This window comes from Amphiura filiformis, chromosome 17, assembly GCF_039555335.1.
Source record: "Amphiura filiformis chromosome 17, Afil_fr2py, whole genome shotgun sequence".
Classification (NCBI taxonomy): Eukaryota; Metazoa; Echinodermata; class Ophiuroidea; order Amphilepidida; family Amphiuridae; genus Amphiura; species Amphiura filiformis.
Window position 1 is genome coordinate 5,145,052 of NC_092644.1, and position 27,247 is coordinate 5,172,298.

General features: G+C 37.4%; 1 protein-coding gene across 1 annotated transcript in view; it reads left to right on the forward strand.

Annotated features, from left to right (window-relative positions):
* LOC140136839 (uncharacterized) overlaps window positions 1–26,941 on the forward strand; it is a 54,030-nt gene extending 27,089 nt beyond the window's left edge. The window contains exons 10-24 of the mRNA XM_072158438.1: window positions 3,475–3,553; window positions 4,095–4,282; window positions 5,065–5,122; window positions 5,831–6,021; window positions 7,005–7,062; window positions 8,899–9,098; window positions 10,129–10,210; window positions 11,330–11,526; window positions 13,510–13,639; window positions 16,196–16,662; window positions 17,361–17,457; window positions 18,589–18,806; window positions 19,934–20,158; window positions 21,183–21,339; window positions 25,551–26,941. Coding sequence (XP_072014539.1) covers window positions 3,475–3,553; window positions 4,095–4,282; window positions 5,065–5,122; window positions 5,831–6,021; window positions 7,005–7,062; window positions 8,899–9,098; window positions 10,129–10,210; window positions 11,330–11,526; window positions 13,510–13,639; window positions 16,196–16,662; window positions 17,361–17,457; window positions 18,589–18,806; window positions 19,934–20,158; window positions 21,183–21,339; window positions 25,551–26,373 — 3,170 coding nt within the window. The 3' untranslated portion in view covers window positions 26,374–26,941. The remainder of the gene's footprint in view (window positions 1–3,474; window positions 3,554–4,094; window positions 4,283–5,064; window positions 5,123–5,830; window positions 6,022–7,004; window positions 7,063–8,898; window positions 9,099–10,128; window positions 10,211–11,329; window positions 11,527–13,509; window positions 13,640–16,195; window positions 16,663–17,360; window positions 17,458–18,588; window positions 18,807–19,933; window positions 20,159–21,182; window positions 21,340–25,550) is intronic.
* The last annotated feature ends 306 nt before the right edge of the window (window positions 26,942–27,247 follow it).

A 27,247-nucleotide genomic window follows, 5' to 3' on the forward strand; every position in this document is an offset into this window, starting at 1 on the left:
AGCACACAGAGCATTGAATAAATTTTGTTTTGTTTTTTGTGACTGCACCTAGATGAGATCTTTATTTCCATATTCTATTACCCCCATGACCCATTATTCAAAATTGCGCACTGTGATTTGTTGAAACGCGTCACACGTGAAAGACCATTAATTAGCAATAAAGTGGCCAGAGCAACAAACTTTATGTTCTTCTCGCATCACAGCGTACAACAAAGCGCGATGCAGTATGTTAGCGTTGTTACGCATTCTACGCAAAACAATACGCTTGGTTACGCGTTCTGCAATACTCGCTATCACTTACGCGTTGGCTACGCGTAGGCCCTCCACCTTGAGGTAAACAATTTGAAATATTTGTGCATAAAATGTGATATTTTCTCTTTAAATCGCACTATTTTGGGTAGTAGAATAGAAATAAAGGGTGCAGCATTATCCTTTACATGCAAATAATGTGTCCTCTGCAGTAAAAACGTTTAAATAATGGATTCGGCTGCTCCTCACCCATTTACATTTTTACTGCCTCGGACACATTATTTGGGTGTAAAGGATAATCTACCAAAAAAACGTTGACAACGTAAAGAAATCAGCAAGTTTAAAAAAACCCACCTCGGCTCACTTTTTGAAACTTGGTCCCATTTTAAACACCAACAGCAAATCAGTGTTTTTATTTTATTTCAACAGAACACAGCGTTTCCAACAAGATTACAAGCCTACGTGTTATTTGTTTAATTCAATCATTAATCATGATTATTATAAAACAAAACACAATAGGATATTGGCTTACCATGCAAGAACAAGATAATAACCTTTCAGGTCGTTCCAGAAAGATTACAAATTAATATCGCTTCTGCAGATACCTAACACTTCTGGAAATGTTTTAAATTTATATAAATATGATAAAGTTTAAATCAGTAACTTTTACAAATGGGACCAAGTTTCAAAAAGTGAGCGAGGTGGGTTTTTAAAACTTGCTGATTTCTTTACGTTGTCAACGTTTTTTGGTAGATTTCTTTTCTTTTTATGAATGTAGCCAAGCAGCACCAAGCTTGGAAAGTCATCAGGTTACGAAGTGCACCATAAAACGAAAAAAACGAAAAATGGATGTTTGAAGTTGCTATTCTTGATTCATGACAATAAATAATTAAACAAAAAAGTTTATCAGTCGTTTATTTTAAAAACTTGCTCGCCACGCTGCGTGACTGTAATGTTCAGAGGCGTACACAATGATCAATAAACATTTTAATATACTTTAATTATTCAAGGCTACGTAAATATGTAAAGAAAATGTAAATATGAACAACACACACCCAATGTTGACAATGCCAGAGAGACACACATAGAGTAAATCCGATTTAGGCCTACTTCATGTCGGAACTGGTAAATGCGCAGCGTCTAAATGCCCCAGATAATCCTGTTTTAATGTTTGTGGTTCTTTGTAGCCCTCGGGGCAATCTACTTGGCTATCCAATTTCGCGGTTTGTGGTTCTTTGTAGCCCTTGAGGCAACCTAGTTGAATATTCCTATTAAGCGGCGGTTGTCGGCGATCTTTCGTGGTTTGTGGTTTTCATCAAGCCCTGCACTCTATCGGGAGCTAATTTATAGTTTAAGCTTGTTGAATATCCATATTTCGTGGTTTGTGGTTCTTTGTAGCCCTGTGGGGCAATCTAGTTGCATATCCAAATTTCGCGGTTTGTGGCTCTTTATAGCCCTGCGGGGGCATTCTAATTGGTATCAATATTGAGCGGCAGTTGTTGTTGATCTTTCGCGGTTTGTGGTTCTTTATAATCGATAGGCCTGCGGGCAATCTAATTGGATATCCAAATTTCACGGTTTGTGGCTCTTTGTAGCCCAGCGGGGCAATATAGTTAAATTTCGTGGTTTGTGGTTTTAATTTCCCTCTATCGGGAGCTAATTTATAGTCTAAGCTTGTTGGATATCCGTATTTCGTGGTTTGTGATTCTTTATAATCGATAGGCCTGCGGGCAATTTAGTCTTTCGCGGTTTGTGGTTCTTTGTAATTTTTCGTGTTTTGTGGTTTTAATTTCCCTCATCAAGTCCTGCTCTCTATCGGGAGCTAATTTGTAGTTTAAGCTTGTTGGATATCCATATTTCGTGGTTTGTGGTTCTTTGAAGCCCTGTGGGGCAATAGTTCCATATCCAAATTTCGCGGTTTGTTGTTCTTTATAGCCCTGCGGGGCAATTTACTTGGATATCAATATTGAGCGGCAGTTGTTGGCGATCTTTTGCGGTTAGTGGTCTTAATTTGTTGGATATCCATATTTCGCGGTTTGTGGTTCTTTTTAATCAATAGGCCTGCGGGCAATCTGGTTGGATATCCATATTTAGTGGTTTGTAGTTCTTTGTAGCCCTCTGGGCAATCTAGTTGGATACCCCTATTAAGCGGCGGTTGTCGGCGATCTTTCGCGGTTTGTGATTTTAATTCCCCTTATTAAGTCCTGCCCTGTATCGGGAGCTTAATTTATAGTTTAAGCTTGTTGGATATCCATATTTCGTGGTTTGTGATTTTAATTTATAATATTTATATCAAATATAATTTCAGTCTCAGCTGTGAACAGAGCCACTGATAAATGTGTTTCAAATGACGAAGATGCCATGCCATGATATTCAGGCATGGTGATAGCATCTGGATGGTGAAAGTAGGCCCTAGGCCTAGGACTAAATGTGAATAAAAAATCAAACATGTTTGTTTGATGAAAAAAATAATAATATCACAATAGCAATGGATGTTCGAAATGGTGTTATTCTTGATTTACGACAATAAATTGATTAATAAAACATTTAAAAAAAGTGGTGGGAAGTTTCGAACTTGAGCAAAAATTCATGAATGGATTAGAAGACCATGGCCGTAACCACTTCGCCACGAGGACGTCCCGTTATTACGCTGTGTGAAAGTGGAGTATTTATTAATATGAATATGCTGTGGTCCGGAAAGAATAAAAGAATTGTGAAAAACTTGATTTTTTGGCGTTTTTGGGGTCCAGAATTTGTATGTAGGGTATCCAGGAAAATGCCTGGGTATATTTGAAAGTGAATCTGAAAAATTAGTGCGACAGTGACAGCCATGTATGGCTGTAGCAGTGACGAAAGATTGTGGATATCAGTATGATCAGCTATGATTTGCCACTAATTTTGGCTATGAAATACCGCGTGAAATAAAGCAAGGATGTTTGTTTATTATCAAACAATCGGATTGACTGTAAGATTGGTGTAACTTTTTGAAATAAAGTGTTGTTAAAATATGACACTTTGGACAGTAAATACGATTTAGCATGGTTTTAGATATATTTTGTACCCAGCGAAAAATATCATAGAACAAAAGCGTTTTGTTCCGTGTAAATATAGTCTCGCGGCGCATCTGTTTATTCTTCTTTATCAGTCATTTTTTTTAAAACTTGCTGGTCATGCTACCGCGTGACTCTAATACATTACCCTTTATTTCCATATTGTTTTGTCTAGGTGGTACAACTAACCTTTGGGCTCATCTAAAGAATGTACATGGCATAGAAATCAAGACCACCTCACTGGAATCTGCTAAGTAAGTTATTAATTGAATCGTAAACATAGTTTAAAAAGAAATCCCCAGTTAGGCGACAAAAAAAAAGAAACCCTGTTCTATGTTCGGCCGGCCCATTTTTTTTTTAATGACCCAAAAAATCACCAAAATCTGTAAATAATTTGCAATTTGAGAAAATACAAAAAAAAAAAATTGTTCCTGAAATTTCCGAAATTTGGGTCGGCATTCATTTGTACAGGAAAAATTTTGTTCCCAATTTGTTTAAAATGTGGGTCGGTCGGGCCCGTAGAACAGGGTTTTCTTTTTTCGTCGCCTTAGTGGAAAATATATTATTATATTCTTTGGTTTCTTTTTCATTCGACACTGGTGGTCATACTTTAATGGCATTTCAAGATATGCCCATTGAAGACCAAAAGGTCAGTCAGTCTGTAAGTATGCAAGTTAGTAAGAAAGATACACTTTTATAGGCTGCATTCCATTTTGCAGCAAAATTTATTAATCCACCCTCTACAGTCCAAACACAACAGCCATTTAATTCATATTATTATCATTATTTTTTAAGGCCTAAAAAGGCAGTCATCACTGATCATGATCCCAGCTTGGACATATCAACACTGCTTCAAAAACAGAATGCAAAGTCTCGTGCTTGGGAGTTTTTTGGTTTTCGACCACACCCTGAATTTACGGAGAAACCCCTTAATCCTGACATACCAACTTGTCGTCTTTGCAAGAAAGATGTTATAAGTAAAGGTAGGTATATAGAATCTGTGCTAGCAATAATTTAATGTACAATAGTTTTGTAGCATTTTTTGTAATTCAAAAATATCCCTATTTTAAAGGAATTTTATTGTTGCAAATAATGTTTTGATTTTAATTGTTCCAGCCATTTGAATAATAGAAGAAAACACATGTGTCACAATGGCCCATAAAACAGTGAATGGTAGGCCACCATGGGGATTGAGGCTTATACTTTTTAGTTCATAGTATCAACAAGTTAGACTAATAGGATGGGGGGGGGCTGTTTTTGCCAACTCGGCCAGTGCAATTTAGAATCTAAAAAGTAGGGTGGGGTGAAGACCAAAGAAATTTTTCTTGATTTTTTTGTTTCTTAATTACTAACTATTTTTAACAGAATTGCTATTGCAGTGTAACATTCCATGACCGCAGCAGCTCACATCTAACATTTCTGTAAAGCATTGTAATAATTTGCCAGTGAGCACTTGATTTTGCCGACATTTACCTTTTTGCTGCCAAATCTAGGTATTGGGGATGGCTCACACCATACCTTCAGTTACGACCCTCACTATCAAATCAAAACATCTAAGTGCTCATTTTAATGTGTTGATATAATATTAATATTAATTTTATCTGTGTAATAAATTTGGTGCTGTGAAATCTGAAACCAAACTGGCATCATACATGTATGCTGTGCCTCACAATTTATTGTGCGTTTACATTTGCTGAAGAATATTACCAACAATTTTACATGTTTTCAATGTCTATTTCATGTTATTTATCTATTTATTTTGTAGATACAACAACCAACCTTCTTTGTCATTTAGGAAGCTGCCATAAAGAAGAATTCAACAGGTTAGTCAGTCAGTCTGTAATAAGCAAGTAAGCAAGTAAGCAATCAAGCAAGCAAGTTAGTAAGAAAGATACACTTTTATAGTCTGCACTCCATACCTACCTACCTACCTACCTACCTACCTACCTACCAGACAGCATCATGTATTTCTGTACCTGCTGCCTGATGTAGGACAAACTTCCATATGGTCCAGTCTTTGGTAGCAACTTCAGCTTCTTCCACAGATACCTGGTGCCAAATCTATGTAAGTCCCTTTGTATAACACTCTTCCAAGTTGTCCTAGGGTGTCCAGGTCTTCTCTTTCCATGGATGGGATTCCAGAAGTAGAGTGGGGTGTGACTCTCATCCACTCTGAGCAGATGACCAAACCACTGTAAGCGGCACTTTCTTATGATATTAGTGAGCTTCTGTTGCTTTGCCATCATGGATCTTATGAAGTCGTTGGTAAATTGATAATGAAAACTTCTTTTTGGCCAATCCGCAGGTAGTTCTCATGGGGTTAAAAGCACCCGATCCTTTGCCAATCCTATGATTGAGCTCCTTAGCATCTGAGCCACCATCACTACAATAAGCTCCCAGATACTTAAAGTGATATAGGCCTACAACCTTAATGTTGCACTCCATATAGTGCAGCAAAATTAATTAATCAGACCAAACACAATAACCATTCAATTCATTATTATCATTTTTTTCTTCTTTGGAATACACAGAGTAAGGCCTAAGGCAGTCATCACTGATCATGATCCCAGCTTGGATATATCAACATTACTTCCCAAACAGAATGCCAAGTCCCCTGCTTGGGAGTATTTTGGTTTTCGACCACACCCTGACTTTATGGATAAAGCCCTTAATCCTGACATACCTACTTGTCGTCTGTGCAAGAAAGATGTTATAAGTAAAGGTAGGTACATGTATATAGTCACTGTGCTAGCAATAATTCAATGTACAATAGTTTTGTAGCATTTTTTTTAAATTCAAAAGTGTCCCCAATTTAAAGGAATTTAATTTTTGCAAATAACTCAGAGTTATTATTAACCCTAACACTGGACCCTGCTTTTTGGGATCGGAAGTCAAAGAAGATCCGAAAAAGTCAAGGAGAAGAAGAATTTTGACTTGGCACCCCGGATTCGAACCTTTGACCCCTCGCATGCCAAGCACACGATCACGGACCGGTAGCTACACGGGTTATTGCTGCCCGCCAGCAATTCCGTCGCATATAACACTTAGGGTGATTGCGCCATCGCAGACCCTGGGATTCATGCATGCGCAGATTTTTTCATCGTAAGATTTTGTAAGATTTTTGGATGTTAGGGTTAATGACATAAAATATTAAAATAAAGCTAGAAATTTTCACAATTTTTTAGCATGAATGGAAATACTTTGGTTTAAGGGCTCGATAGCAGTGTTTTCACATATTTTTTGTAAGACCTGAGAGCACATCGGACATACCGAATTACATTTTAAATATGCGGAATGTCCTGATATCAAATAACTTTTATTTTTTGAAATTGGCGATGTAATACACTTTTTATGGCAAATGATTAAAAATTGATATTTTTGAAATTTAGCAGTCCTCAAAGTAAATTGTATAAATCTAATGATATGTACTTAAAGTGTACATAGCTGGGATGAAAAGCCATCCAGCATAAAAAATTTGATCTTTCGTATTGAAGACAGATTATTTTCCGAAAACGCCAACAAAAAATGTAGGTCTTTTTAGAAAAAATGTATATCTTCAATATGAGAGGTCAAAATTTTCAATGGATTGTGGGGATTTTAATCCCAGCTACATACAATTTAAGTCTACATTTGCTGAAGAATAATACCAACAATTTTACATGTTTTACAATGTTTATTTCATGTTATTTATCTATTTTTTTGTAGATACAACAACCAACCTTCTTTGTCATTTAAGACGCTGCCACAGAGAGGAATTCAACAGGTTAGTCAGTCAGTCAGTCTGTAAGCAAGTAAGCAAGCAAGCAATCAAGCAAGCAAGTAGCCTGCACTCCATAACTACCTACCTACCAGACAGCATCATGTATTTCTGCACCTGCTGCCTGACGTAGGACAAAATACCATATGGCTCGGTCCTTGGTAGCAACTTCAGCTTCTTCTACAAACCACCTGGTGTCAAGTCTATCCAAGTCCCTTTGAATAACATTCTTCCAAGTTGTCCATGGGCATCCAGGTCTTCTCTTTCCGTTGGTGGGATTCAGAAGGAAAGTTTTCTTGGGATGCGACTCTCATCCATTCTGAGCAGATGACCAAACCTATGTAAACGGTGCTTGCTAATAATAGTAGTGAGCTTCTTTTGCGATGTCATGGATCATTGGTGTTGTGCTGTGTCCATTTTGATGTAGAGAATGTTCCTTTTAGCATCTCATATCAAAGGCCAAAAAAATAGATTTGTCTCATGTCTCCGCATGCATTGGATTTCTGATGGTGAAAATGCTAAAAAAAAACAAAAAAACATATGGGCCAAAACCGGTGATGTTTTAAGGGGGTAACCCCCCTGAACACCTGATTTATTGATAAAATAAAAAACTGCATACTGCATTATATTTCAAACTCCCATGGAACATGAGACAAATCTTTTTTTTTTTTTTTTTTTTTTTGCCTAATCTGGACTCGTCTGTTTCAGTGAGAGTCCAGCATTCAGAATTCTATTACCCCCACGACCCATTATTCAAAATCGCGCACTGTGATTTGTTGAAACGCGTCACGTGACAGACCATTAATTAGCGATAAAGTGTCAAGGGCAACGAACTTTATTTTCTTCTATCATCACAGCGCACAGCAGAGCGCACAGCACACCTGCTTATGTAGGGGAGAATGGAATGTCAGGGGTGTGTTATTGTATGTGCATACCTGCTTATAGGGAGAATGGAATGTTAGGTTGTGTTATTGGAATGTGCATACGCTTTGGCTACGCGTATATGCGCTCCACCTTGAGGTAAACAACTTGAAATATTTGGGCAAAAATTTGATATTTTCTCTTTAAATCACACTATTTTGTGGTAATAGAATAGAAATAAAGGGTGCAGCATTATCCTTTACATCAAATAATGTGTCCTCGGCAGTAAAAGCGTTTAAATAATGGGTTCGGCTGCGCCTCACCCATTATTTACGTTTTACTGCCTCGACACATTATTTTCGTAAAGGATCATGCATTACCCTTTATTTCTTAAGTATATAGCAGTGTAGATAGAAGACATGCATTATAGAATTTCATCTTGGTGTCTAAGTTGATATACTAGTCCTTCCACACCTTCTCAAGTTCTTTAAAAGCATCTGATGCTTTGCCAATTGTATGATTGAGCTCCTCAGCATCTGATCCATCAGCATTACAATAAGCCCCAGATCTGAAGTGATCTAAAGCTTAATGTTGCACTCCATAGTGCAGCAAAATTAACTAATCCACCCTCTACAGACCAAACACAATAGCCATTCAATTCATTATTATTATCATTATTTCAATTTGTCGTCTGCTTCACATACTGTCATATCCCAAAAGGCTGCTTTGTGTGATTTTTTTATATTTGCCATCTAATTGTGATGAGATGCTCTGTAAAATTAACTTTATATATTAATTTATTTTGATGTATTATAACAATATTACAATCATGTCCATTCATAAAAGAAAGAAGCACGCTGAAATATCAAATAACAAAATGAAATACAACAATGATAATAAAAATCACAAAAGGCAGCTTTTTGAGATACAGCAGTATGTGATGCAGACAACAAATTCATTATTATCAATATTTTTTTTAAGAATACACAGACTAAGGCCTAAGGCAGTCATCACTGATCATGATCCCAGCTTGGATATATCAACACTACTTCCCAAACAGAATGCCAAGTCCCCTGCGTGGGAGTATTTTGGTTTTCGACCGCACCCTGAATTTGAGGAGAAAGCTCTCAATCCTGACATACCAACTTGTCGTCTGTGCAAGAAAGATGTTATAAGTAAAGGTAGGTATATAGACTCTGTGCTAGCAATAATTTAATGTAGAATACTTTTGTAGCACAGGTTTTTGTAAATTTTGAAAAATTTCAAATGGGCATGTCATCAAGTTCTGAAGATGTCACACCATCAAATGTCAGTTCCATAAAGATGTGTACTAAATTCGCCTTAAGAAAACATCCATTTTTTTCTTCCCGGGAGCGACTCGGTTCTTAGCGAAAGCTATGATGGTTAAAATCAGTCCTTACCTGATTACTCTGACTAGGAAAAACAACAAGTTGACCATTATTATTTTACGACTGGCCCTCAACATCCATGATATCTGGGAATTACATACTCTCCATGTAAAATCATGCTAGAGTTTCTAGATGGAAAACAGGAGAAAAAGGCTGCTTAACATCATTAGAAATTAATACTTGGTCTTTCAGATATGTAGTACACTTGCTGGATTTAACATTACTAGCCGTGACCTATCCAAATTTGGCGAAAGTCATGATGCAAATTTCTGCTCATTTTAATGTTTAATTTATCTGTGTAATGTTCTTTTTAGTCTCCACAGCAGCCAGTTTGGTTCCGCTCCCTCCTTGGCCAGCACTTTTAGTCTTTCGCATGATGACATCCAGCACATGCTGCTCGCAGATCTGATTATTAAGCCAGGAGTTCAACCCACAGGTTCAAGTTCCCAGATGCATCGCTTCTGACCAGGTTCTCATAGACTTTGCATTGTTGCCCTCTTAGCTTATCAGAAACAGCATAAACGTGGTCATTGGCAGACTGTTTGTGTGGAGGGAGCGTAACCAAACTGGCTGTGTAGGAGACTATGTTTTTTCCCAATAATTTAAACAGTAATATTAAGGGCACTCAACCATATTTCTATTTAATGGTGTCAAATCTGAAAGCAAGTTTACATCATACATGTATGCTGTGCCTCTATTAGTAATTACAAATTATTGTGCATCTACATTTGCTGAAAAATTATACCAGCAATTTTACTTGTTTACAATGTCTATTTCATGTTATTTATCTTTTTTTTTGTAGATACAACAACCAATCTTCTTTGTCATTTAAGAAGCTTCCATAAAGAAGAATTCAAGAAATGTGTTGATGGTAATGGTGATAGGTGGGTATTTTAACTTTTTTGTTTTTTCTTTGACTTTTTGTCTTTCTTTGACCAATGCTAATAATGGTGGAAGATTTTGGAAATATCTTCCACAGGGGGAGTATGAATTTCAAATGGAGCTAGCACATTAGTCAGCTCCATTTGAATTTCATGCACCCCCTGATAAAGATTCAACCTGAATCTTCCACAAAGGGAGGGTGAGTTTTAAATGGAGCTGCCTATTGTGCCAATTCCATGTGAAATTCACACTCCCCCTGTGGAAGATATTTCCAAAATCTTCCACAGGGGGAGTGTGGATTTTAAATATATTGGCCCAATGCCACTATTTTAATGTTATCATTATTTAACAATCTGAAAAAAAAAAGATGCCTGAAGCAAGCAAAGTTTTAATGCATAAAGCAAAATAAAATATTTCTTTCCGCTTTTGGTGGTCAGGGAAAAATTTCCTGGTGTGCATTATTTTAGCTCGGTAGTTTATCAGTGGAGGATGCATATAAAGACTTTGTAAAAAAAATTCTGCTTCCAAAAATGGCTTTATTGGGAAAATTTGTGTGCGTAGCATGCACAAGTTTGCGCCCCAAAAATATTTTTCTTGCCCCCCCTTTGCCCCTGTTTGAGGCAAAAAACCTCAATTTACATAAATTTCCACTTTTTGCGACAATTTTGTGCAAAATTTGTTGATTATGCCCCCCTTTTTGCATATTCATGAATATTGTTGAGCTCAACTGTGAAACATCAATTGATACACTTTACAGACCAAACACAACAGCCATTGTGATTCAAAAGTCGGCAGGGCAACTATATAAAATATGCATGTTTATATATGAATAGTTTATAGCCTCATCTAGATGCTACAAGAGTCATGTACACACTTTGTAATTCTTCTTCAACTAGTATCTAGCCAAATTTTACCACAATACTAGAAATTATCTGTGTCATTCATCCCATTTTGTATTTTTTGTATTTTCTCAAATTGCAAATTACAGATTTTGGTGATTTTTTGGGTTATTTAAAAAAAAACCGACCAGACCGACCCTACTTGAAAGGTCCGTCCGCCCGTAGAACACGGTTTCTTTTTTTCGTCATCTTATTAATAAGTATTTTTATTTGGATACACAGGGTTGTAAAGGATGGAAGGATAGTCATCACTGATCATGATCCCAGCTTGGACGTATCAACATTACTTCCCAAACAGAATGCCAAGTCCCCTACTTGGGAGTATTTTGGTTTTCGACCGCACCCTGATTTTAAGGATACAGCGCTCAATCTTGACATACCAACTTGTCGTCTGTGCAAGAAAGATGTTATGACTCAAAGTAGGTATTTCTAAAATTGTTCCCACCTTGGGTTTTTGAGGGTGCTGTCCATGTGCATGTATGTTGATGAGTAGAGAAGTATAGGTTTTCCTGGCCAATTTCGCAACTTGTTAATCTGACTTAATAGGTGTCATTATCTTTAAATTGAATGATTAGGTATAATCTCAATTTCAATATAGCGATTCATCTTTCAAATACAAAAAAGGCATTCAATTTTCTGAACTTAACACCAAATTTTGCAACTTGTGCAATTAATTTCAATGACGCAGGATTTACGATCCTATTCATAATTTGAAATTGATTGCCGATTTCTTCAAATTTTATGCGTAATGGTGAAATTGAATGTGTTGAACCGAAATTTAATTCACGATAATGAATTGTTCTGATCAGGGGTAGCGCTAACCTCCGCCATGGGATTATAGGCGCATTCTTTTAGCTTTTGGTGCACAAAATTACCATTTAGAGGTTGCTAAAGGGTCATTCTATTGTTTTTGTTCCATGGTATCACACAATTTCAAATTTTTGACACCTTGTTTTAAGGTAGCTACCTCAGGTACAACATCCTTGGAGTAAAATAGCTGTTTGTGTCAAATCAATCAGGTCTATTCATTTAAATCTTTAATCACAATAAAGAAAAGTTTTCCCCACCTATTTTAAGAGTCTTATATGAATTGTAACGATTCTTATGTTTTTCTTTATTTTTTTAAAATTCTTTAAATTTTGACAGTTTTTGAATTTATTTGCCCACTTAGGAAGGAGCTATGGTTATTGGTTACCAAAGTTTCAGGGATGGTAAATAAGCTTAATGTCTAAATTCTCTCGCCAGGATTTTTGGATAAATTGTTTACTTTTTGGAGAAAAAAAATCCAGTTTTTATTTTAGGGAATGTTAGAAACACTGTAGCTTAAAATAGAAACACTTAATTGGAATAAGCTGGCAAGAGAATTTAGATATTAATCTTATTTACCACCCCTGAAAGTTTGGTAACCATAGCACCTTCCTACATTGTAAGTGGGCAAATACAATCCTAGAATTTAGGTAATTTAGTGTTTCTAGAAAGAATAAAAAAAAAGCATACAAAAAAGTACCAACATTCCTTTTAAATATATATACTTAAAAGGGCATTTCGTGATTCACAGCCTCATCCCCCCACTTTTCTCAAAAAAAGTTGAAATTTTTATATCACTGGAAACCTCTGGCTATATAATGTTTATGTACAAAATATTTCTTGCAGATTAATTGTTTAGCAAAGATATCGTGAAATTTGAATTTCGTTCTGGTGCACCAGAACGAAATTACAACGCATTGTCTATGGAGCAGTGTAATACACATCATGCATAACTCGCGAACGCAAAATCGGAATCAACTGAAATTTTGGGAATAGGTTTTTTCGAGGATATCTAATGAAAAATTACATAAATAGAGGATGCTAGGATCACGAAATACTCCTTTAAGTAACACTAAGTTAGAAAATAAACTTGGTTTGTATTATTCTGTGATATATTGGTAGCAAAATGAAAGTTAAAACTTTTATATACAATTGCTATAAAGGAGAGGAAAGTCAGTTTTAATAAAATCTTTGTTTTAAAAAACGTGGCTATTTTGAGAAATTGGCAAGTGCCAAAAACCATCCCCTGTATTAATTCAATGGGATTTTGAGATGAAAAAAATTGCGTAAGTCAAAAACGCTTTTTTGGAAAAAAAATTAAAATTTGGCAAGTAAGGTTTTCTTATCAATACACACATCCTATATAATTTTCAAGGAGTTCTGTGCATGACACCGTAGCCGATAAAGGCACCTTAAAACCTAGCGCTACCCCTGGTTCTGAACTTCTGATCATGCATTATTTTGATTGAGCTAAAATGTAATCGATTGCTCATAATGCAAAAAATAAAATGGGATTTGTTGCGGCCATTCAATCCAATGATTTCAGTTATTCAGATTTTATATTTGCATGTCTGTCTGATTTTTTTTTTTTGCAGATAACACAAGCAACCTTCATTGTCATTTAAAAAGATACCACAAAGAAGAATTCAAGAAATGTATAGAGGTTAAAAACTTGCCACAAAGTTTTCAGCGTTCATCCTGCACCCCATTTGATGACGATAATAGGTTGGTATTGGACCATTTTGTGTGTTTACAGTTGGGCCAACTTGTTTTAAGGTTATATGATGTATTGTTGGTCGAAGCAGCAGAAAAAAAGAAGTTCACAGCATCTTGCGAATTGTAGTGAGCTTTAGCAAAAATTGCATTGCTCAATTCATAGCGAGCATGTAGAAGAATTCAAATATCACAGATCTTGTGGTTCTTGAGTTATGTTGTAAAGAGGGTTGAAACAACAACACTTTTGTAAAACGTACATAACTCATTAACAACAATAAATTAAGCAAGTTTTGAAAGTAGAGACTGACCGATCAGATCGGGAGCTTCCTAATCGGGCCGATTATTAGCTTATCGGTAGTGATCTGCATCGGCCGATTTTTCCTTCATCCGCCGATGTAATGCACCGATCACCCAATATCATGAAAGTAATTGTTGAAGCTTAATAAGTATTCATTTATTGGTATATTTCTTTCTTTAAATCAAGCGAAATTTAGCAAAAGAACAAGCTTTGTAGGTGATAAACATATATAAAATCATACCGTGATTCAGGCACGCAGCTGAGATAATCAGGTAATTCCCCGCATGCATATGTACAATTGTAGTTCTTACTTCCGGGTTACACACATGCGTGTCAGATTGGAGAGAGCTACGGGCCGTGTGCAAAACTCAACACTTCCGGGTTACACATGTGCGTGTCAGATTGGAGAGAGCTACGGGCCGTGTGCAAAACTCAACACTTCCGGGTTACACACGTGCGTGTCAGCTACGGGCCGTGTGCAAAACTCAATACTGACTTGAACGTAAACACAATATTAAAATGGGGCGATCGAATGATTCGACGGACTCGGATATCAGGGGGAAAAGGTAAATGAACTTAGAATAATCATGGTCAAATTAAGTATTGTAAATGAGCACGGGAGTGTAGTTTTGTGCTCGGAGCATACATAATTATGGTAATACTTTGCGTACAAGTACCCTTTCAACATACAGGTGAAATTTACTCATGGCGATGGCAGCCATTGTTTACAATTGGGGAATTGGTAATCGGTGATCGGTGATCGAATCGGCAGATCAAAGAGGGAATTGATCGGCCAATCGGCCGATTCAGATAGGGACCTGATCGGTCAGACACTATTTGAAAGTATCTATATAATAATACGCAACGTCTGTGTGTTTGTCTATCTATCTGTCTGTGTGTCTGTCTGTCCGCCTATTTTCTCGGAGACTAGGGGTCGTACGTTCCTCAAAATTGGTGGGTGGGTGCTTCTTGACCTGAGACAGAACAAGTTTGCATTGGTTAGTGGGTCAAGGTCACCCAAGGTCATCTAGGGGTCATTTGAGGTCAAATTAGTAAAAACTGTCATATGGGCATGCAACTTGGTGGGTGGGTGCATCTTGAACTAAGACGGAACAAGTTTATATTGGTTAGTGGGTCAAGGTCACCCAGGGGTCATCTGAGGTCAAATTAGTAAAAACTGTTGTTTCTCAGAGACTGGGGTCACACGTTCCTAAAACTTGATGGGTGGGTGCGTCTTGACTCAAGACAAAACAAGTTTATATTGGTTAGTGGGTCAAGGTCACCCAAAGTCATCCAGGGGTCATAAGGTCAAATTAGTAGAAACTGTCATATGGGCATGAAACTTGGTGGGTACAGTCAACATTTAGAGCCAAATTTTTGGAAGGTCATTTTGGGGTCACCAGGGGTCATCTGAGGTCAAATTGGTAAAAACTGTTGTATGGGCATGAAACTTGGCGGGTACAGTCACCATTTAGAGCCAAATTTTGGGAAGGTAATTTCTGGGTCACCTGGGGTCATCTGAGGTCAAATTAGTACAAACTGTCGTATGGGCATGAAACAGGTAATCGCAACAGCCGAGAAACGCCAAATACGGGTGACCGCCTAGTATGATTTGAAGAATGAACTTTGGCAAAACACCAAAGTGTTATTTTTCAATAATATATTGATTCAGATAATGAAAATTGAATTTTTTTTGGCTGCTTCGACCAACAATAAATACCTCGTATACCCTTAATGTTCACCATTCAACAATCTGTTGACTGTAACTCTTCAATGTCCTGAGTTGTAGACAAAAGTTGAGCGAACAATGTTATTTAGTCGGAAGAAGGAGGTTAAATTGCACTAGCGGTTTTCTGTATTAGAAACAAAAGAATGTTTTACAGTGGTCCATAGAACAATATATTTGGTAACCACCTTTTGGGATGAGGCTAGCACACGTTCATAATATCTATGCAGAACAGGCCTAAAATTTCACTTGGATTATGAGAATAATATGAGCTTTCTTCTGATAAAGTGTGTGTGTGTGGGGGGGGGGGGATGAGGCTGTTGATCTGGTTATATGCACCATATCATTAAGTCAAAATCAGCACATTCTAAAATTTGAAGTTTGCTGTATTGTGCATCCCCACAAAATTTGAATGCCCGTTTAAGGAATGTTCAGTGGAGCTTACCCCTGCATAACAGGTATTCCATTTCATCACTTAAAACTTCTGCATTTTCGCCTAAATGTGGCAACATTTTTCTCTTTTTTTGTATAATCTTAACAGAGCCTGCACATCGAAATCTTCCGCCAAGTCTTCCATTGACAATACCTCCTCCCCCCATAATAAACCCGGCAACTGTCATCTATGTAACAAAGCTCTCAATGAGGATGAGCTGATCAACAACTGCATAGATGGTGAAGACTCTAGCAAGTTGCACTATTGTTGGGATTGCTTTATGGATCAACAAGATGATGCTCGCGATGAAGGTAGCGATGCATCCGATGATTATGCATCAAGTGATGATGCACAAGGTGATGATGGAGTATGTGATGATGGACTTGGTGATGACGAACTAGGTGATGACGGATTAGGTGATGATGGACAATGTGATGATGGACAAGGTGATGGTGCACAAGGTGATGATGCAGCTGCTGAGCAGTATGATACAATAGTGTTTGAGTCCGTTTGCGAAGCTTTCGGAGGTCTTGCAAGTTTTAATGTGAAGATGGAAAGTGACACTGAAAAAGAAGGTAAGTTGTTTGAAAGGACAATGGACTATTCTATTTAAAATCCACACTCCCCCTGCGGAAGATTTTGGAAATATCTTCCACAAAGGGATAATGTTTTTCAAATGTAACTGGTCAAGCAAGGTAATCATTTTGAAACCCATACTCCCCATGTATTATGGCTTTACCAATATCTTCCACAACTGGAGTGAGTATTTCAAATGGAAGTTACCCAATTGTCTATTCTATTCGAAACTCGTACTCCCTCTGTGGCAGACTTGAGCTAAATCTTCTATGGGGTTAGTGTGGATTTTAAATGGAATAGCCCAGTTGGTGATATTTAACCCAGAATAACTTGAAAATGTAGATTTTACATTTTTGGCTACCATTAACTGAACCCTCTCCATGCGGGTGTCAACTGCAGACGACAAGTTTTAAATTTTGTTTAAAATAGGAAGTATACACAAAATCCCTCACTTCAATTTTCAATTACTCACTTATATCAGGGGAGCTGAGACTTCTGTTTGAAAAAATATGATCTCTAAAATATTGTGAAATTATCCATAGCTCTCAATATTTAAGCGGCTCTTACTTATGTTTTGTATATTTTTGCTATGGAGCAAGCAGATTAAAGTAGCACAATTGCAAACGATCATTGCGTGTTAAGACTGGTGCACATGTAATTTACTTTTTCTAATCCGATTCATTACATTTTTTTTCAGATGCACCGTCAAGTATCTCAGTAGACATGGAAGAGGAGGATGAAGAAAATGATGATAATGACCAAACTTCACCTGATAATGATACTACCAGTAATAGGTAATCATAGTTGGCAGTGTGATACAAGTTTTTTATTTCAAACCCACCCTTTTTATTTTATACCCTTTCCTCCGAAACCCACGCTTTTTGTATGTGGTTACTGATCATAGGTAAGCAGTGTCCGTTTTTATATGTCATAAAATCTGGTCATCCGCCAACATTTTTGGTCATCCGTATAAATCCCTCAAAGACAGGATTTCTCAGAATTTCAAGTATCAAAAAGTAACATAAACAATCAATTTCAACAAGTACACACTCCAGCCATTGGCAGCCTATTTTCCACGATGGTTTGAATTTTCTCATCCATTTATTCTGATCATATTCCCTATTGAGTTCCCTCTTCTAGGATTTTGAAGCGGCAGTATTTTCGTTGTGACCGTGCCCGCCCACGAAGAAATCCTGAATCGAAATTTGCCTCGCCATTTTTTTTGCAAGCACGTGCGAGACACAACATCAAAACAACTTTTTTGCTGTCAGCCTGTCACAACCCCAAATGCGCAGTTCCAAACAAGCATATTTTGCGTGAAAGCAATGTTCAGTGGAATCAGTGGATGTGGGTCATTTGCAGTTCCGGGGAACTACCAAAGTAGTTCCGGGGAACTAACAATGCAAATGACCCACAATCAGTGGATGTGGGTCATTTGCAGTTTTGGGGAACTACCAAAGTAGTTCCGGGGAACTAACAATGCACAATTTACGGCTTTTTCAATGGGGCCTATTGTTTTGTTTTTCATCAGAATATTATTTTTCGATGCGTATTTTGTGGGTTTTTCAATATTTTTTCGTTTTTTTATTTATTGTTATTCAATCAGAAATTACAGTAGGCTTTCAGATTGCAATTGCCGACTTTCAAACCCACCTTTGACTCTTGATATTTTGAGAAAATATCTCAACACCAGGGCTTCTTATGTTGAAACCTTAACCCTTAATTCTCCAAATATCTTTGTGTGGAGACAGTTATTCTGAAGTCGATATTTTTTAAAATTTAATTTGTTGCACAGATTCCCACCCGAAAATTCAATCGGGTACCTGAGTACATAATTACCCGTTAGTTGAGAGCCCTATTTGTAATGCAAGTATAACTGAACAAATTAAAAATCTTAAGTGCCAATTCTTTATTCCTCTATTTAGTAACAGTCAAGCAAACAATGATGACGATGAGATGAAGATGTATATGGAAGAAGCCAGTAAACAAAACAGCAGTATAAAAGCCACGTTAGTCACTCTGGATCAAAAGATGGGTGCGTCAATGGTGCTAATGTTCTTTGCATTCCCTCGTATCCAGAGAAGTGATCCTGAGATGCCTGTGTGTCTGCTGTGCAAGAGACCTTGTCCCATAGCAAAAGAAGGTAGGAATAGCCATTCCATTTAAAATCTACACTACTCCTGTGGAAGATTTTGGAAATATCTTCCACGGGGGGAGTATGACTTTCAAATGGAATGAACATATTAGGCAGCTTCATTTGAATTTCATACACCCTCTGTGAAAGATACAACCTGAATATTTTACAAAGGGAGGATAAGTTTCAAATAGAGTTGCAAAATATGCTGATTCTATTTGAAATTCATACTCCCTCTGTGGAAGATATTTTCACAATTTTCCACAGGGGCAGTGTGGAATTAAAATGGATTAGCCCAATGTTTTATGATAGTGTTGTGATTTGCTGTATGTCCCTCACTCAAGCTATACATTTTGTGATTTGATTAAATTGATTTCAGGATTTCTCTCCTTGATGAGTGACACACAACTATGTTTAGGCTGCCACATTTCCATACCTGTTCAGTCAAAACAACAGATTAAAGCATTTTCCACCTTGATGTGGCAGCGACGTCAGTGCGCATTTCATTGGGCGCAGCTACAAATGGCTAGTGTTTGCTCAAAGTACTGGCATACACACACTTGCCTAAAGATGCCGCATAGATGCGCGCGCGAAACAGCTGTCTCAACGCTTTGATGTCACTGCAGCATCAGGGTGGAAAATGCTTTAGTATCCAGTGCTATTGCAAAAGGAGATGGGCTCTAGTGTTGGAGACCCAAAAAGAAGAAAAGCACTAGCCTGGACAGCTTTCTGGAAACTGGAATGCCTTTGGAGAAGCCCATCCCTGCCAATCTAAACAAAAATCAAGCTGTTTGAGACAACTTGTGTCTGTACGGGTGCGAGTCATGGGTAATCACCAAGGACATGGAAAACAAGATTAAAGCCTTTGCAACATCTTGCTACAGAGTCATGTTAAACATCATTATTTAAAACATTTCTACTGTGTAACGGCGCTAATATACTGCATCATGCTTTTATGTGAGAAGAACATAAAGTTCATTGCCCTGGCCACTTTATTGTTAATCAAAGGTCTTCCACATGATGCATTTCAACAAATCACAGTGCGTGATATTTAATAATGGGCTGTGGAGGTAATAGAATTTGGAATAGAGAGCAGTGATATTATAAAGCCATTATTATTTTTTGTCGTATTTTAGGTGATGTTTCAAGTCTTTTATTTCACCTGGAAAAGTATCATGCCGTTGAGCATGCCATGTGCCAGGAGATGGCATCAGGCTCGAGTGGACAAACATTCCTGATGAAGAAAGGCAGGTCACCAGTGTGGATGTACTATGGATATTATGCAGACCAAGACGGCATGCCTCAAGATACCAATTTACCTGTGTGCTTGTTGTGCAAGAAATCTTACGTAACTAGGAAAGGTAAATTTCTTCAGGGATGTAAATCTTTGCTTGGATCTTCCCTGTACAAAGTATAGATGAGTTGACTTCTGACATCAATGCCTGGTAGTATGCACAGGCATCATCACAATTTCCTTTGTTTTTTTGCCTGGCAGTATGCGTGCACATCATATTTTGTTTAGGGCTCGTGTTTTTAAAACTCCCGCCACATCACAATGAGGCTATTGAACAGTGCAGTGGTTGCATGGGGTTCACTCAAGCATATCGATATACCAGTCCCTTGCCTTTGTTGATAAACATTGAGGTCAACTCATCTATAGGGAAATACACAATTTCAGGAAATATTAAAGCAGTTTCAGGAAATTGTGTCATTTTTCATCCCTGTTTCTTTTACCACCTGCCTTAAAGACCCATTCAGTGATTCCAGTGAAAGTGTAAAAAAATTAAAATTGTTTATAAATTGCTTGAAAGTTAAGGATAAGTCATTCAAATTGTCATTTGGTATTTTGAAATAAAAAATTTGGCAAAAACAAAGAAAACAGCAGTATTGACAAAGTTGAAGCCCCATTCAAATACATGTAGCTAATTTAGATACTGTCAGTATCTAAATTACAGATTCATGTAAATTCCTTATTTTTGTCAAAAACACACAGCTTTCGGCTGAACCTAACATATTTATGACAATGACAAAGGTACCAAAATCTGAATTTTGATGATTTTTACGATCTTCCGGATGAGCAAATCACTGAATGGGCCTTTAAGGGAAAGTTGATTCCTGTTAGTTTGAATTTCAAATGGAATGAACACATTAGCAGCTCCATATGAAGGTCCCCCTCCCTCAGTGGAAGAGTCGGGTTGAAACTTTCACAGAGGGTGTGTGGAATTCATTTGGAACTGCCTGTTCATTCCATTCGAAATTCATACTCCCACTGTGGAAGGTATTTCCAAAATCTTCCACAGGGGTACTGTGGGTTTTAAATGGAACAGCCCAATTTATGTTCACTAATGGATTAATGGATAAAAGGGTTTGTGTTCTGTTCTGCAGGTACCACAGGCAGTTTGATCCACCACCTTGAAGGCGCACATCCGCAGGAACTTATGATATATAAAGACATGCAGAGTGGTGTGTTTGAGGAGGAATACATGCATTGCTGGTCACCAATACAAGAACCGTCTACTCCACCAGTTCATCTTCCTGCAAGGTGAGTTATGTGTTGTGACTATATTAATATACTCTTGTAACAAACCAAAAGTCTGGCGACGTCTTATAAATGAAAGTCGTCAGTGGGAGGGGGGAATAATACTGGTATACCCTGCACACAGGTGTAACACTAACCATAATCTTAACCCCAACCCTAAGGGGATCATTAAGTTTGATTACAGGTTGTAAATGGGAAGGGGTCATAAAGTTTGATTATGTTTGTAAAAAACTAGTCAAAATATTTGTCAAAATTGATCTTTCCAGTTGGAATTTTCAAAATTTTACACTTACGTTTCAGGAAAGGATGGGTTAAGCCTCAAAACGAGAGCACTTTCATTTAGAGGACGTCATCAAACTATTGGTTTGTTTCCTAATTGGCCTAAATTTCTTAATTCTTCAAAGTAAAGGGCCGTGCGATAAGCGCATAAGAATATGGCTGCCTTAGGGATAAAATCAAGCTAATTGAGTGCTTGGAAGGGGCAAAGACTTTGCCTCTTCTATGCAGTCAATGATCATCATCAAGCACACGGAGCTCTGAAGAATTAGAAAATTTATTATACCCTGGAGACATCTGAGGGCAAAGATTTTGTACCCCAACAGGATATTCCCTTGCTTCATTGAATTTAATTTTGTGGAAAACAAGGAACTGAACAGGGTTTATCTGTTATGTTCCCTTAGGTTTCAATGTACTTTTTATCACTATCGCAAGAAGTGCCTTTTGAGGAGAGCGAGAGCAATCACTCTCTACTGCTCTCCTTAAATCTGATATAGGAGAGTGATTTTTAGCTCTTTTAGTTGACCATTCTCTCCTTACATTCTATTGTAAATGCTCTAAACAGTTCTCCTTGAAGGCTCCAGAAGAGCTATTTAATGCTCTCCTGCAAATTCCAAAAGATAGTCCCTGCTGTCGACCCATGTTGCACTAGATAGCAAATCAGTACAGGAAATTGAAATGGAAGAAATGCATTGTGGGAAAGTGTAAGGTACCCTCCTTGGTAATGACAATCCTGATGAAGTTATTTGCAGATAAGGTGTTAGCTGGTTAAACATTATTCAAATTTCCAATAGAGGAAATGCCCATTGATAAAATTTACATCAGGATGGCCTCATAAGAGAGGTGGGTGCATACATCTGCTAAATTGCCAAAAATTTTGTTATCTGTTAGACACTATTATCTGTACTTTTTACTGGTGGTGTATCTTTGTGTACAACTGTACATGTACAAACAGTTGTTGGTAGAAAAGCTGAATTTCCAAGAATTTAGTGATATGTGGGACAAGCCTATACCCCAGTGTAGGTGTAGTTTTGTTCTCAGCATCTTCCATGTGGGGATACATGGACATTATAGTTTTCATTGATTCACAATCATCTGAAATTAACAATATTGGGTATTTCAACGATGTACCAATGACATAAGAAAGCAACTGCTGGTCAGAAATAATGAGGAAGGTCTAATTGCAGGAGGAAACAGGACAACTCTACAACTCTGAAGAGAGCTAAAGGGCACAACCCATCAGCAACTAATAGGCTCCAGGCTCAGAAATCTGACGCAAATCTGCAAATCAATTCACACAAAGATTCTTGTAAAATATCAACCAAGCGAATCCATGTGGATTCGCGTAAACATTGACAGTTTACAGAAAGAAAAAAAGGAGTACTTGTCAAGAACCCAGTTTGACTCCCGGTGTGACTATTTATATTTCATTTTTTAAGCATCTGAACCCCCAAAATGGCAAATTATGGTATAATTTACTCGAATCATTAATATATTGTACAATATATTGATTTGAGGGGCATTTTAACAACAAAAATGGTTGTTGTGTGGTTAAACATGAATCATTCAATCGCCATCCTGGATTTGGTGACTGATTGAATCAGACTGATAGAGGGCAGTATTTTTTCAATCATTGTTTTGGGCAGAGGGAGGTAGATATACGTAAATTGAGGCAATCCTAAATTTGCGCGAATCAAGGATTCTCGCAACATTTTTGTGCGAGAATCCAAATGGATGCGCCCGCGCTGCCACAGATTTTTAAGCCCGGGCTCACTTGCAATGAGACAACAAAGTGTATTGGCACTACACCTAGAACTGTCTGCCTCTTGTTATATAGTAATACCAAATAGACAGAAATAAAAGTATGATTTTAATGCAGAAGGAAACCAGTCAAAATGGAAGAACAAGTGGAATAAGTGGATTTAAACATGGTCGGCCCCAGCAATGAGAAAACCCTAGTGAATGAGACAGCTAATTTACTAACAATTAGGCCTATACTTAAACCATAATGTGTGATTTACTCCACAACGTCAAGCGATGCCTTCAATTTTTCTTGAATTTCTACTTTTTGCATGATCAATGCCCAATGGTGTACTAAAAATGCGCAATGGGCGATTATCGGAATGAATTTGTTATTTTAGTTATTTTTACTTTGTTAAAACAAAGTCATTTTCGGTGTGGGCGCTTAGTTTTTACATTGTTTACAGAATTGCATACTTAAAAGAAGGCCCATTCAGTGTGCATGCCATATGTTTCAGACCATGATCCAGATTTGCCAGGGCAGTTAATATTTTACATTGTGCTTGTTGTCAACTGGGTGGGTACTTGTAGGGGCATGGGCAGATAATGGAATGAATACGGTACTATGCAAAAGACTTTAATTACAGTAAAATGTAAGTTTTTATAAATCCGGAGATTTCCGGTTTTATTCAAAGTTCACTGATCGAGTGACATGTCTTGTGCATGTGTATCATTGAATCAGTAACATACACCATGTATAAACTGTGTACATGTATATATCGCTATTCATCTTACGTCTTTATATGTCCCAGCTGCGTGAAGCTTAATAACGATCGGCGAGCAAATACATGTATTGACAATGATTATAGGTGCTGAAATCAAATGAAATAGCAATTTTCTTTGTTTTACCTCATTTGTTGGCTCAAAATTAAAAGGGAACATAATGTGATCAGTGAAAACTAACATTTTGTGGAAAACAAATACGAATCTATTCTGTATGGAAATCCCCTAAAATGGCATATCAAGATGTCATCAGTGGAATCTGTAATTGCACCGTAACTATCACTATAGGGACACTCAGGGCAAGCTAAACAATGATCTTTGTTCAATTTGATATTACTGGATTTAAAATTGATGGTATTATGTTTTTCTGTACTGTGTATGACATAGGATACTTACAGTATACAGCTGCTGGATTTTCTACTGTAAAAGTGGACATTTTTGCACAATTTTTTGCGTTTTGCCAATTTTGAACCGTTTCCTTGTTTTTAAATTTGTACCGTAATTCTAAGTTTCCATACATGTACATTGGCCTGTACACAAAAGGAATATATATGTGCATTGTTATTTTCACGGTAGCAGCTTGGAGGGCGAAAGCACAAAAATAAATATAGCGCAAAAATGTACAGTTTTACAGTATCTAACAGCTGATATCGAAGTCTAGACAATGTTATATCATTAATGGGCTATTCCAGTTGAAATCCATCCTCCCCCTATGGAAGACATGACCCTAATCTCCTACACAGGGGAGTGTAGATTACAAATGGAATCACTTGGTCAGATAACCCCATTTGAAATTCACACTCCTTGTGTGGAAGATTAAAGGTCATGTCTTCCATAGGGATGTATTAGGAAATCTCCTGGAACAGATGATGGTCTTTGAGGGTGATGATGTAAATCGGTCAAAACTGTGTATACCAGAATATCTGGTGAAGTGATTTCAAAGGTATGGGTAGGATGCATGGATTTATTGGCAATTTAGCGTTGATCGGTTACTCTCAACCATTTACACCATTATCAACATTTATTTATTTCTGCGGAACAATATACTGAGGGAAGAAGGCACAGTTTTAGATGCAGGAGGAAACTGGAGTGCCCGGGGAATATCTGCGAAAGCGAGTATTTACTGGAAATCAAATGCACATAAAGCTGCTCGACTGAGGCTTGAACCTGGGACCTCAAGCCAGGACAGATCCACTACGATAAACATTTCCTACAAAGTAACTTCAAACTCAATTCTCAAAGCAAATATACTCCTCAACATTCAAATGTACATGTGTTGTTACAAAGCAATGAACTGTAAGCAAAATGTTTGAATTAAGGATAGTTTTAATTGTTTCTACTCCAACCATAGCAGTTATGTGCATGCCAAATACTGAAAATACCTATTTATGGCCCTATTGTCTTCCTATTCACAGCGAAACGGATGCACCTGCTGCAAATGATGTCACAGCCTCTGTCTCAGACCCATCCTCTACCAAACAGCCAGCCGTTAAGGAACCATTCGTCTGTCATCGCTGTAAGAAATCACTAACTGATGATGAGACTATCAACAATGAGAAAGCTGGTGCACCTACTCCTGAGGGAGAAACAGACCATGATTACTGCTGGGGTTGCTTTGCTTTCCTCCATGATATTGGCTTCACTGACGATCGTTATGATACTATACACACAGGAGATGAGAGGGATAAGCCTACAGATACCATGGAGGTAGCCTTTGAAAATTGCTACACCGCAAGCGCAGAAGCAGACATTAGCCATGAAGTCAAAGACTATAACATGGATACCTACGAAAGAAAAACGAGACACGGCGTCTATAAAAACGGACTGTATTTCTGCAAATTCTGCAACAAGAGTTACCATAAGAGATCAAGTCTGCAAAAACACAGCAAGTTGCATTCACTCAAGGAGAGGTTCCTGTGCAGTGTATGCTCCAAGGAGTTCATGTGGGAGCAGACGTTACGAGAGCATGAGCAGCGCCATTTTGGGACTTTACCTTACAAATGCGATATTTGTGGAAAAGGATTTTCCGCCAAAGCACGGTTAGAGCGACATGAGACGGTACATTCAAAGAAGAAGCCATTCAAGTGCGAGATTTGTGGAAAGAATTTCAGCGATAATTCATCGCTTGTTGTGCACAAAAGACGTCATACGGGTGACATGCCTTTTGAATGCAGAATGTGTGGGCAAAGATTTATTTCATCTAGTGGTAGATATAAGCATATGAAGAATTTGCATTGAAAAAAGTGGAACTTTGGATTGAAAGAATTGTATGTTCTCTGGGTATAATAATTTTATTTCTTTATATATTTTTTTACCAAACAATGTAGTTATACCTTTGATTATAGGTTACTAACTGCACATCAGTTAGCATTTTCTTATAATGAGGCCCCTTTAAAGGCTATATGTTTAGATTTTTCACAATGCGCTCCAATAGAGTTTTCTTATAAGGCCATGCGTCTTGAACTGGCCCCTATTTGGGTCTCATGACCTTTTTTCAGCTTAATTATGCTTCCCGAGCTTAAAGTCAACATATCTAAAACAGTATTCACCCCACCATATGAAAAGTATACATTTTCTGAAAGGAAAATTGAACAGGGAATCCAAATATGGCATTTAAAAAAGGTATGGTGGTAGTGTAAAGGTGGCAGGACTAAAAGTTTCAGCAAAAAAATATTTTTTCTTTTTTCCATTTTCTTGCCATTACTTCTAAACCTCTACCCTACCTTTGATTTCTCATCAGATTTGAACTCTCTATAAAATTCCCCTTCAGAAAATGTATACTTTGCACAGGGTACATCATATCTTTTCAGATAAATCTTGGAATGAAAATATGGATATTTTGCATCACAAAATATAATCTGATTTTTGTTTAGCACACAATATGTTCCATTCCTACTTGATTTGATACCAAATTAAATTTAAGGCAATTTTGCATGCTTTTGAATGTTGATGCTCAGATTGTGGTATGCAGAACTTGAAAACATACAAAAAATTAGGCAAAACATTCATGTGTGCTTAAAAAAACACTGCATCAGCATGTATCATTGCAACATATCACACACATGTACACTACACGCAGAACTTTGTATAGTTTTTAAAAGTAAAATTTATG